Source organism: Carcharodon carcharias, chromosome 32 (assembly GCF_017639515.1).
Source record: "Carcharodon carcharias isolate sCarCar2 chromosome 32, sCarCar2.pri, whole genome shotgun sequence".
Taxonomy (NCBI): Eukaryota; Metazoa; Chordata; class Chondrichthyes; order Lamniformes; family Lamnidae; genus Carcharodon; species Carcharodon carcharias.
This window is the reverse complement of record NC_054498.1, coordinates 2274688-2287384: the sequence shown is the minus strand read 5'-3', so window position 1 is coordinate 2287384 and position 12697 is coordinate 2274688. Positions and strand designations below refer to the sequence as shown.

General features: G+C 44.0%; 1 protein-coding gene across 4 annotated transcripts in view; it reads left to right on the top strand.

Annotated features, from left to right (window-relative positions):
• Window positions 1-12697, top strand: part of bbs4 (Bardet-Biedl syndrome 4) — a 55895-nt gene that overhangs the window by 20081 nt on the left and 23117 nt on the right. For 3 of the 4 annotated variants that reach the window (XM_041178238.1, XM_041178236.1, XM_041178237.1), the window contains 6 exons: window positions 4859-4901; window positions 6906-6985; window positions 7802-7865; window positions 8595-8706; window positions 9153-9225; window positions 9456-9509. In XM_041178238.1, the coding sequence (XP_041034172.1) occupies window positions 4859-4901; window positions 6906-6985; window positions 7802-7865; window positions 8595-8706; window positions 9153-9225; window positions 9456-9509 (426 nt within the window). Of the gene's footprint in view, window positions 1-4858; window positions 4902-6905; window positions 6986-7801; window positions 7866-8594; window positions 8707-9152; window positions 9226-9455; window positions 9510-11597; window positions 11749-12697 lie in introns of those variants that run through there. The other variant, XM_041178240.1, reaches the window with a different exon arrangement.

The following is a 12697-nucleotide window of genomic DNA, read 5'->3' as shown; positions in this document are numbered from 1 at the left end:
AGTGCTGCTCAGGGTGTAGCTGTTTCTCCGCACAGTGCTGTTCAGGGTGTAGCTGTTTCTCTGTATAGTGCTGCTCAGGGTGTAGCTGTTTCTCCATATAGTTCCGCTCAGGGTGTAGCTGTTTCTCCATACAGTTCCGCTCAGTGTGTAGCTGTTTCTCCATATAGTTCTGCTCCGTGTGTAGCTGTTTCTCCATATAATTCCGCTCAGGGTGTAGCTGTTTCTCTGCACAGTGCCGCTCAGGGCGTAGCTGTTTCTCTGCACAGTGCCGCTCAGGGTGTAGCTGTTTCTCTGCACACTGCCGCTCAGGGTGTAGCTGTTTCTCTGCACAGTGCTGCTCAGGGTGTTGCTGTTTCTCTGTAGAGTGCCGCTCAGGGTGTAGCTGTTTCTCTGTATAGTGCCGCTTAGGGTGTAGCTGTTTCTCTATATAGTGCCGCTCAGGGTGTAGCTGTTTCTCTATATAGTGCCGCTCAGGGTGTAGCTGTTTCTCTGCACAGTGCTGCTCAGGGTGTAGCTGTTTCTCTGTATAGTGCTGCTCAGGCTGTAGCTGTTTCTCTATATAGTGCCGCTCAGGGTGTAGCCGTTTCTCTGCACAGTGCCGCTCAGGGTGTTGCTGTTTCTCTGTATAGTGCTGCTCAGGGTGTAGCTGTTTCTCTATATAGTGCCACTGTGGGTGTAGCTGTTTCTCTATACATTGCCGCTCAGGGTGTACCTATTTCTCTATATAATGCTGCTCAGTGTGTAGCTGTTTCTCTATATAGTGCCACTCAGGGTGTAGCTGTTTCTCTATGCATTGCCGCTCAGGGTGTAGCTATTTCTCTATATAGTGCTTCTCAGTGTGTAGCTGTTTCTCTATATAGTACCACTCAGGGTGTAGCTGTTTCTTTGCACAGTGCGGCTCAGTGTGTAGATGTTTCTCCATCCAGTGCCGCTCAGGGTGTAGCTGTTTCTCTATATAGTGCCGCTCAGGGTGTAGCTGTTTCTCTATATAGTGCCGCTCAGGGTATAGCTGTTTCTCTGTATAGTGGCACTCAGGGTGTAGCTGTTTCTCTATATAGTGCTGCTGAGGGTGTAGCTTTTTCTCTGCACAGTGCCGCTCAGGGTGTAGCTGTTTCTCTGTATAGTGCCGCTCAGGGTGTAGCTGTTTCTCTATATAGTGCTGCTCAGGGTGTAGCTGTTTCTCTGCACAGTGCTGCTCAGCGTGTAGCTGTTTCTCTGTATCGTGCCGCTCAGGGTGTAGCTGTTTCTCTGTATAGTGCCGCTCAGGGTGTAGCTGTTTCTCTGTAGAGTGCCGCTCTGGGTGTAGCTGTTTCTCTGTATAGTGCCGCTCAGGGTGTAGCTGTTTCTCTGTAGAATGCCACTCAGGGTGTAGCTGTTTCTCTGTATTGTGCCGCTCAGGGTGTAGCTGTTTCTCTGTAGAGTGCCGCTCAGGGTGTAGCTGTTTCTCTGTAGAGTGCCGCTCTGGGTGTAGCTGTTTCTCTGTATAGTGCTGCTCAGGGTGTAGCTGTTTCTCTGTAGAATGCCACTCAGGGTGTAGCTGTTTCTCTGTATTGTGCCGCTCAGTGTGTAGCTGTTTCTCTGTAGAGTGCCGCTCAGGGTGTAGCTGTTTGTCCACCCAGTGCCGCTCAGGGTGTTGCTGTTTCTCTATATAGTGCCGCTCACGGTGTAGCTGTTTCTCTGTATAGTGCTGCTCAAGGTGTAGCTGTTTCTCTATATAGTGCTGCTCAGGGTGTAGCTGTTTCTCTATATAGTGTCGTTCAGGGTGTAGCTGTTTCTCTATGTAGTGCCGCTCAGGGTGTAGCTATTTCTCTGTATAGTGCTGCTCAAGGTGTAGCTGTGTCTCTATATATTGCCGCTCAGGGTGTAGCTGTTTCTCTGTATAGTGCCGCTCAGGGTGTAGCTGTTTCTCTGTATAGTGCCGCTCAGGGTGTAGCTGTTTCTGTATATAGTGCCGCTCAGGGTGTAGCTGTTTCTCTGTATAGTGCTGCTCAGGCTGTAGCTGTTTCTGTCTCTAGTGCTGCTCAGGGTGTAGCTGTTTCTCTATATAGTGCCGCTCAGGGTGTAGCTGTTTTTTCGCACATTGCCGCTCAGGGTGTAGCTGTTTCTCTATATAGTACCGCTCAGGGTGTAGCTGTTTCTCTGTATAGTGCTGCTCAGGCTGTAGCTGTTTCTCTGCACAGTGCCGCTCAGGGTGTAGCTGTTTCTCAATATAGTGCCGCTGAGGGTGTAGCTGTTTCTCCGCACAGTGCCGCTCAGGGTGTAGCTGTTTCTCTGTATAGTGCTGCTCAGTGTGTAGCTGTTTCTCTATATACTGCTGCTCAGTGTGTAGCTGTTTCTCTACATAGTGCCACCCAGGGTGTAGCTGTTTCTCTATACATTGCCGCTCAGGGTGTAGCTATTTCTCTATATAGTGCTGCTCAGTGTGTAGCTGTTTCTCTATATAGTGCTGCTCAGGGTGTCGCTGTTTCTCTGTATAGTGCTGCTCAGGGTGTAGCTGTTTCTCCGCACAGTGCCGCTCAGGGTGTAGCTGTTTCTCTATATAGTGCTGCTCAGGGTGTAGCTGTTTCTCCTCCCTTTGCCGCTCAGGGTGTAGCTATTTCTCTGTATAGTGCTGCTCAGTGTGTAGCTGTTTCTCTGTATAGTGCCGCTCAGGGTATAGCTGTTTCTCTATATACTTCCGCTCAGGGTGTAGCTATTTCCCTATATAGTGCCGCTCAGGGTGTAGCTGTTTCTCTATATAATGCCGCTCAGGGTGTAGCTGTTTCTGTATATAGTGCCGCTCAGGGTGTAGCTGTTTCTCTGCACAGTGCCGCTCAGGGTGTAGCTGTTTCTCTGCACAGTGCCGCTCAGGGTGTAGCTGTTTCTCTATATAGTGCTGCTCAGGGTGCAGCTGTTTCTCTATATAGTGCTGCTCAGGGTGCAGCTGTTTCTCTGTACAGAGCTGCTCAGGGTGTAGCTGTTTCTCTGCACAGTGCCGCTCAGGGTGTAGCTGTTTCTCCACCCAGTGCCGCTCAGGGTGTAGCTGTTTCTCTTTATAGTGCTGCTCAGGGTGTAGCTGTTTCTCTTTATAGTGCTGCTCAGGGTGTAGCTGTTTCTCTATATAGTGCCGCTCAGGGTGTAGCTGTTTCTCTGTATAGTGCTGCTGAGGGTGTCGCTGTTTCTCTATATAGTGCCGCTCAGGCTGTAGCTGTTTCTCTATATAGTGCCGCTCAGGGTGTAGCTGTTTCACTGCACAGTGCTGCTCAGGGTGTAGCTGTTTCTCTGCACAGTGCTGCTCAGGGTGTAGCTGTTTCTCTGTATAGTGCTGCTCAGGGTGTAGCTGTTTCTCTGCACAGTGCCACTCAGGGTGTAGCTGTTTCTCTATATAGTGCCGCTCAGGGTGTAGCTGTTTCTTTATATAGTGCCGCTCAGCGTGTAGCTGTTTCTCTATATTGTGCCACTCGGAGCGTAGCTGTTTCTCTATATAGTGCCGCTCAGGGTGTCGCTGTTTCTCTATATCGTGCCGCTCAGGGTGTAGCTGTTTCTCTATATGGTGCCGCTCAGGGTGTTGCTGTTTCTTTATATAGTGCTGCTCAGGGTGTAGCTGTTTGTCTGTATAGTGCTGCTCAGGGTGTAGCTGTTTCTCTGTATAGTGCCACTTAGGGTGTATCTGTTTCTCCGCATAGTGCCGCTCAGGGTGTAGCTGATGTAGCAATAAAGTGTGTTTTTAAAAGAAAGGGAATACGGATGTTGGGACCTCAGTTCAAATCCAGTTCCTGATTTAGGTGATGAAAACTTCCACCATCTGTTTGTTAATCAGTACCAATTTGGAAATGGAGCAACTGCAGAAAACTGTTCCTAAATCGACACTAACAGATTGTGTCAGTTAGATCTCACAATGCTCTGTGTCAGTAACAGAAACAAAAAATCATTGGTGCGGTAATGTTTGGGCAGTGCAGAGGAAGCTTTACCCTGTATCTAACCCCGTGCTGTACCTGCCCTGGGAGTGTTTGATGGGGACAGTGTAGTGGCAGCTTTACCCTGTATCTAACCCCGTGCTGTACCTGCCCTGGGAGTGTTTGATGGGGACAGTGTAGAGGAAGCTTTACTCTGTATCTAACCCTGTGCTGCACCTGTCCTGGGAGTGTAACTGGGGACATTGTAGATGGAGCTTTACTCTTTATCTAATCCCGTGCTGTACCTGTCCTGGGAGTGTTTGATGGGAACATAGCTTTACTCTATCTAACCCCATGCTGTACCTGTCCTGGGAGTGTTTGATGTGGACAGCGTAGAGGGAGCTTTACTCTGTATCTAACCCCGTGCTGTACCTGTCCTGGGAATGTTTGATGTGGACAGTGTAGAGGGAGCTTTACTCTGTATCTAAGCCCGTGCTGTACCTGTCCTGGGAGTGTAACTGGGGACAGTGTAGAGGGAGCTTTACTCTGTATCTAACCCCGTGCTGTACCTGACTTGGGAGTGTTTGATGGGGACAGTGTAGAGAGAGCTTTACTCTGTATCTAACCCCATGCTGTACCTGTCCTGGGAGTGTTTGATGGGGACAGTGTAGAGGGAGCTTTACTCTGTATCTAACCCCATGCTGTACCTGTCCTGGGAGTGTTTGATGGGGACAGTGTAGAGGGAGCTTTACTCTGTATCTAACTCCATGCTGTACCTGTCCTGGAACACCGGTTGCTTCAATTGGAAAATATTCTTCTGCTATCTCTCACCTTTATGAGCACAAATAAATTTGAGAAGAATTGGGGTTGAAGGATACTGGTGAAATTCTCTTGCCTCACTTGGCTAAATGTTTGACTGTTACATGATATGGAAGAGGAATTTTGCAGTTTGATTACTGCATGTCTGATTTTATTTTCTTCAGATCATACAACGTTCTGATGTTCGAAAATCACAATTGAGGAAAGGTGAGGAATTTGGAGTGTTTCCTTTTATGTAGGTATTTGTACATGTTCGAGTGTGTCTCATTCTTTCTTAATCTCATCCAGATGAGTTCTGGAGCTATGGGTGCTTGTGAGAGAGACCATCTTTGAGATCTATGTCCCTTGATTTTCTTCCCTTTCTGCCTTAAAAGCACTAGTTTATGTTGGCGTATAGCTCTGCACATGTGTGCAAGCCCTCTGCCACCTTAGCCAAGTAATTGTTCTTCAACTATGTTTAGAGATTAAGTGTTTCCAGACTTATTCATCATGTGGGGATGTCATAGCCAATCCATTCTTCACCAGCGGCCAACATATGGGTGCTCGTCAGTCAGGATCATTAGATTGTGATCAGGAGCGGGAATCTTGAGCCAAGTTCCCTATCCTTAATTGTGAGGACATTTGTTAATAATTGTAAGATGAACAGGGAAAATTTTCTACAAGTCAGAGCTGATAGCTCTGAAGAAGAGTCAAACGGACTCAAAACGTTAACTCTGTTTCTCTCTCCACAGTTGCTGCCAGACCTGCTGCATTTTTAATCAGATTTCCAGAATCCATTTTGCTTTTATGTTGATAGCTCGTGGGTTTAATTTAAGCTCATCACTAAAAGAGTGAAGAAAAAGTTCAGGAGACATTCATTGATTCTAAATATTGCCCGGGCAGCGATAAGCTAACTCAGCAATGTTGTCGAATTTAACCTAGGATATTTCTGGCCTTAATGCCCAAAGGAAACTGTTTGACCACTAGGTATATTCTATGTGCTCCTTAAACAAGTATAAAGAGCAGATATTTCTTACGTGCCCTGATGTGAGTAATGGCCTTTTCAGAACAAAATTGAAACTCAGTTTCATCACAATTTCCCAATTAAATGGTTTAGAGAGGGCCAGATTATTAATTAAATAGCTTAGAGTGGGCCATATTATTACTTCGCAATAAGCCAGGAAAGTGGGACTAGATGACTTAACTGTAACTTCATGATAAGTACATTTTAAATCTAAAAATTAAGCACATAATTCAGACTCAGTAACTGCTCCACTCTCAGAGGCTCTGTCTTTTGGGTGAAATGTTAAACTGTGACCTATCTTCTTGAGTGAATGTTAAAGATGCCATGGTACAGTTTGAAAAAGAACAGGAGAGTGCTCGCCAACATTTCGTTCCTCAGCAACTCCATCTGGTCATTAACTCAATTCTCTCTCATTACTCTATACATATTTCTGCCATTTTGCCTATGTTATAGTCTTTTTAGCCAGGAAGTGCTTTGGGATATCCTGAAGACGTATAAGTTTCATGCCAGTGCAAGTTTGTTAGATGTTTCTATGTTGAATTTCTTTGCCCAATGATCGACAATACTGCACTCCATTTCAGCAATGTGACAACTATTCTTGCAGCAGCTGCAAGTAGTCGGAGCAATTAATTTTCCTTCTGTCCAGTCAGCTTAATCACAGTTTGCAGGGGACCCTTGGAACCAGTAGATAAAGCCGACACACCCCATGCATCAGTGCAATAAACAATTTTGGTAACATGGGATTGATGTGGTGTGAGGGATATGAGCTTTACTGTTCACCTGTAGGGTTTCTGAGTAATAGTCTGTCCCCTAGTTTTGAATTTCATGATTTAGTAAAGACTATAATTTGTACCAAAATGAGCTGCTGCATCACGCTGTATATCTGTGGGAGCAGCTTTTTTTGCTGCCACTGTATTAATATACTATACCAGCTGGGTCATTTTACAGCTAATATACTATACCATTAATATACTATACCAGCTGGGTCATTTTACAGCTGTATTGGTAAGGCATCTTCAGACTGTTCTGTACATTCACAATTGAATTGATTTTCCGAATTCTTCTTAGACTTCTATTTTCTGAAGGAATTGTTACTCAAGAAGGAAGAGAGGCAGTGGCTGTAGCAGTAATTCCATGAAGCAGATGATATGTGGGTAAAGATGCTTTCTTACTGATCACTGATTATTGTGCTGTTTTGCTCTGTGCAGTACCAGAGCTTCCCATCCTGGAAAGACGGAACTGGCTGATACATTTGCATTATATCAGAAAAGACTATGAGACCTGCAAGGTGAGCCTGCATTTACTTAACTAGAGGAACTTAGCTGCCGTAGACACAGGCGCTTGCTTGTTCAAATGTTCAAATCTCTCAACCTGAGGAAAATATTGCATGGGCAAAACCAAATACTTAAAGCACTTAAAAAACTGTGACAGGGTCTCAGCCCCACGTACTGCAATGGGTGCCAGATTTAGTGAGGTAGGGACCCTGGGAGGTGGTATGGGGACCCAAAGAAGTGGGAATGGGGTCCTGGGCCAAGGGGTTAGGAGACCTGGGGTAGCAGAGGTATGGGACACGGGAGGTGAGGGGTGGGAGACTTGAGATAGTGATGGGCCTGGGGTGGTAGGGTGGGTGTCACAGGGTGGTGAGGCTGAGAGATGAGAAGGTGGGGGTAAGGGACCCGGGGAGGTGGTGGGGGGTGGGTACCCAGGGAAATGGAGGTGGTGGAACTGGGGAGGCGGGTGTGGGTACCTTGGGAATTGGGTCTAGGGGTCATGGAGTGATGAAGCTGGGTTGACCCAGATGGGTGGGGGTGGGGGACCTGGAAGGGTGGGGTTGGGGGGATATGATGAGAAGGTGATGTGATTCACAGAGGAGGCAGGAACCTATTAGGCTTAATGAGCTGTTCTTGTTTTTTAAGAATACTTTTGCTGTCATGATGTTCTTTCTCACTGTCACTATGCTATCCTACATGAGGAAAGCGTTTCCACTATTGAGTTCACACTACCAGTGCGATGATTTTGTCTTGTTCCTGTAGTAATGAACCCCCATGCACCATGGGATTTGCTGCTAAGAAAGCATCAATAATTGCTGTGGATTGTTTTCCAGGCAATAATCAAAGAACAGCTGCAGGAGACCCAGGGGATGTGTGAATATGCTGTGTATGTACAAGGTGAGGTGGCAAACGGTTTTCAAAGCGATGCTGCGGACCATGCAGAATATTTTTATGCTGTATGAGACTATTCGTATTCTGAGGTTGCGGGAGAATTGGTAGGGGTTGGGTGGAGGGGGTTGGGAAGGATAGAACATTTGAGTGCTGTGCATTGTAGTTAGAATCTGATGATAGGTTATTCTCTCAGCATATAATTTTTGGTTTATTACTGCAGTAGAAATATTCAAGAACAATTTCATTCTCAGCTATGGGGGTGACCAACAACCTGTACAAGCAACTTGCTTGACCACGGCACAGGACGTTAAGCATGTCCTCCATGGTGTCGAGTGGAATTTGCTGTAGGTCAGACTATACGGGATGGCAACTTATTTTCTCTGAAGATCATTAATCAGTTGGAACTTTATGATAGCGAAGCAGGTTTTGACCAGATTTATTGAATTTCCTAATTTGCTGTGAGTTGTCAGTGCAATATTGGATGGAGCCACTACACCATCCACTGCTCAAGAAAATGTTCTCAAGTGATTATTCTTGATTCAACTCAAAGGTCAACCTGATTCTTTGCCCATTAATAAAATCAAGGTAAACTATAGCCACTTAATCATTTAAAGTCTTGCATAAAGTATTGTATTCATTCCTGTGTTTATAAACAACCTAGTGATTGCTGCTAGCTGCTCGTATGTTAGAAATCGTGCAGTGGATTTGCATAGTGATGTTTTGATTCTGTTTCAGCTTTGATATTCCGTTTGGAAGGAAAAATTCAAGAGTCCCTTGAGCTCTTTCAGAGCTGCGCAATCCTAAACCCTCAGAATGTGGACAACCTGAAACAGGTGGCTCGATCACTGTAAGTGTTCAAGGGTCTATGTGGGGAAACCGCTGAATGAAGGATCTGTACATAACAAATAGGCAGGAAATAATAATTGTGCTAACTATGGTTTAACTTAGAAATTTTAGTTGCTGGCTCACCACATTCCACCCTACTAGGTGGAACTACCCTTCTCATTCAACCCCTCTCCACTTTCAGTGGCAAAGCCTTTAGCACTCAGACTCCACACTCTCATCTTGCTATCTCAGTCCTCTCTAACATTTGACCATGGTGTCAATCTCCTAACTTCTTCCTGTCACTGCCTGGTATCAATTTTTCTCTCTGTGGCAAGCATTTGGATATCTTAATATTCAAAAGCTGCCATAGAAATTTGGGTTTGTGGCTGTACAAATCCTGTTGGCGGTGGAATGTGTCTTGTGCATTCTGTGTGAAATTAACTTCTGAATATTCTGTTCTTTTGTTAGGTTTTTGCTTGGGAAGCACAAGGCAGCAATTGAAGTTTACAGTGAAGCTGCAAAATTAAATGAAAAGGATTGGGTAGGTTACATCAACAAAATGGATCAACTTGTGGAAAAAATGTGATCTCTTCATGATGAGTGATCAATCCTTAATGATGCATTGCAGTATTGGTTCAAACCAGGAGCTGGTTTGCATGGAAATAATTTTTGTGATTGATATGTTCCAAGTTATGAGGCAGTAAGAGGAAGCTTTTTTGCCTCCACTCTTTTCCATATAGTTTGACCTTTGTTTTAATTGCGTCCATTTAGGAGATCAGCCACAATCTGGGTGTCTGCTTCATGCATTTGAAGAATTTTGAGAAGGTAACTGGTGATGATTCATACGTCTCTCAAAAGCTTTTTGCCAAATATTGTTTTTTATTGTGAATCATTTTGTGCTCATCAAGATGAGAGCAAAGAGTTAAAAATTTGAGTATTGCTGAAAAAGAAACATTTGTTAAAACTTTTCGTCTTGCACTCATCAAGACAATCGCAAGAATACCATTGTCAGGGGAAGCAACAGCATTATACTGTATGAAAGTGCTGATTAGTTGGCAAGTGGACTCTGATTGGTAGAGGTATTGCCATGGAGAATGCACCAGTTAATGTGACTGACAGTTAACTGCCGAACATTGTTTGAAATTTTAAACAATGCTTGGCAGTAAACTGTCAGTCACCATAACTGGTGCATTCTCTATGGCAAGGTCTCTACCAATCAGAGTCCACTACCAACGAATCAGCATTCTCTTCTCATACAGTGTAAAGTTGTTGCTTCCCTTGACATTGTTATTCTTGTAATTGTCCTGATGGAAATTGTGCAAGATGGAAAGATTCGACAGAATGTCTTTTTTCAGCAATACTCAAGTTCTGTACTACCAAATGACTATTTGAATAAAAATTTCCTCTGTAATACCAAACACTTGGTGAGGGGGAGTTGAAATTATGGTTTTCAAGTAAAGTTGATCAACAGTATCTCTAGTGTTATCATATGCTCCCAGGACAGGTACAGCATGGGGTTAGATACAGAATAAGGTTCCCTCTACACAGTCCCCATCAAACTCTCCCAGGACAGGTACAGCTTTGGTTTAGATATAGAGTAAAGCTCCCTCTGCACTGTCCCCATCAAACACTCCCAGGACAGGTACAGGATGGGGTTAGATACAGAGTAAAGCTCTCGCTACACTGTCCCCATCAGACACTGCCAGGACAGGTACAGCATGGGGTTAGATACAGAGTAAAGCTCCCTCTACACTGTCCCCATCAAATACTCCCAGGGCACATACAGCACGGGGTTAGATACAGAATAAAGCTGTGTGTACCGGTTAGGTATAGAGTGAAGTTCCCATTCCATTAACTTGGTTTGTATTCCCTTAGGTTAAGATAGTTGAGGGATAACCTATTCAAGGGATTTGATATGGTAGATACAGGGAAACTATTTGTTCTGGTAGGGAAATCCAGAATACAGGGACATAATCTTAACATTAAAGCTAGTCCATTCAGAAATTAAATCAGTGAAGACTTTTTCATTCAAACAGTATTGGAAATATGTCCCAAAAGGCTGTGAATGCTCAAGATCAATTGACACTTTCAAAACCATAATCAATAGATTTTTGTTGGGGAAAGGTATTTTGAAGGATTGGGAGAAAAGAAGGATAAATAGAGTTGAGGTACAAATCAGTGGTGATACAATTATGTGGTGGAACAGGCTTCAGGGACTGAATGGCCCTTGCGCTCCTATGTTCCTAGAAGATGTTTCTTTTTCTCTCTCTTCTTCCCACCCACTCCTGGCCCCAGCCACATCTCAAGCTAATAACAGCCGCACAGCTAGAAAGCCAGACAGTGTGTGATGGTAAGTTCCTGTGCAGCGTGTGCTTCCCTGTTTACCCTTGTACAGCCATTGGTATTTGACTCGGACTGACAGTGCTTCCCATTGATTTAGGGAACTGATCAAGTGGTTGTGTGAATTAAACTAGATCCTCAGAATGGGGGTTGAACTGTTGAAGTTTGTCTGTTTAATAAGATCATAAGACATAGGAGCGGAAGTAGGCCATTCAGCCCATTGAATCCTAGTTTAATATTTTTCCTGAGGTAATTACATGAAAATATCCGCCTGAGATATCTTTGCTCCTTCAATTCTGGCTTCTTGTGCATGCCTGATTTTAAATGATGACCATGCTTCCTGCCGACGCCCTAAACACTGGAATTTCCTCCCTAGACCTCTGTGCCCTCCTTTTGAGATGCTCCTTAAAACTTACCTCTTTGACCGAGCTTTCTATCCAAGTATTGTCTCTTGTGTCAAATTTTGTTTTCTGATGTTTCGGTGGGATATTCTGTTGCGAAAAATATAAATACAAGTTGTTGGTGTTGTCAATATGGTATCTTTGAAATCAGACAGCTTATTGAAGGAGAATCAAATCTAGTGAAGATTGAGTTAATTTATGGACTACACTGCCACCTACAGCAAGAAGAAGAAACTAAGCAGCTTCTGTCATGAAGATGGAATAGAAATGAACAGGTTTTCGAGCAGGATTGGAAGGAAATGAGTGATCTGATCTTGACTTGGGTGAGATGCTGAGTTAGAAAAGCTGCTGCTTTTACATTGTTAATACCTTAGGTATTGGACAAAAGCCAAGCCAGTACTATGTATAGCATAAGCAGCTGGTCTGTCACAGATGGAGGGTCCCCACAGAATCCATGTTCAGTACTAGATGGGAAAATGATTAGCAAACATTAAATTTGTTCCTTTGGGCCAATGTACTAATGAAATAGCAAGCTAAGATGCTCACAGTTTGGTTATTGGGGATCTAATTATAATGCACATTAGTAGTGGATACATTAGGGGTGTCATCCTAAAGCTATGGTTTCTACTCAGTCACAACTCAAAGTACTATTTTCAGTGCACATGAGGAAGATTTAAGCTATGGATGTAGTGCAGGGAAGAGTCACATGGCTGATCCTGGAACGGCATGAGTCATGGGCAAGCCTGGAGAAACTATACCTCTGTGCTTTTGAATGTGGTTTGAGTTCAAATGCTAGTATCCCAGTGTATGGTTTCAAAACTGAAGTAGAAGTGGTGACATAGTTTAATAAGGCGATGAGAAAAGCAATAAAGAGATGGGGTTCATTTCTAGAGTGTTGGATCAAAAAGTGTAGAAGTTATGTTAAACTTCAATTGAACCATAGTTAGATCAGACTTGGAGTACTGTATACAATTCTGGTCTCCATATTACAAAAAGGATATAAAGGCTGTGGGGAAGGTGCAAAAAAAAATCATAAAGATGATACCAGGACCAAGAAGTATTTTTTTTAAATGTTGAAAAGGCTGGGGCTCAATTCTCTAGAAAAGAGATGAGGGATAATCTGATAGAGGCCTTTAAGATTATTAGAAAATTTGATAGACCAGATATAGAGAAGATGTTTCCGTTTGCAATGAGTCTGAAACTAGGGGCTATTAATATAAGATGGTTACTAATAAATCCAATAAGGAATTCAGGGAAAACTGCTTGACCCAG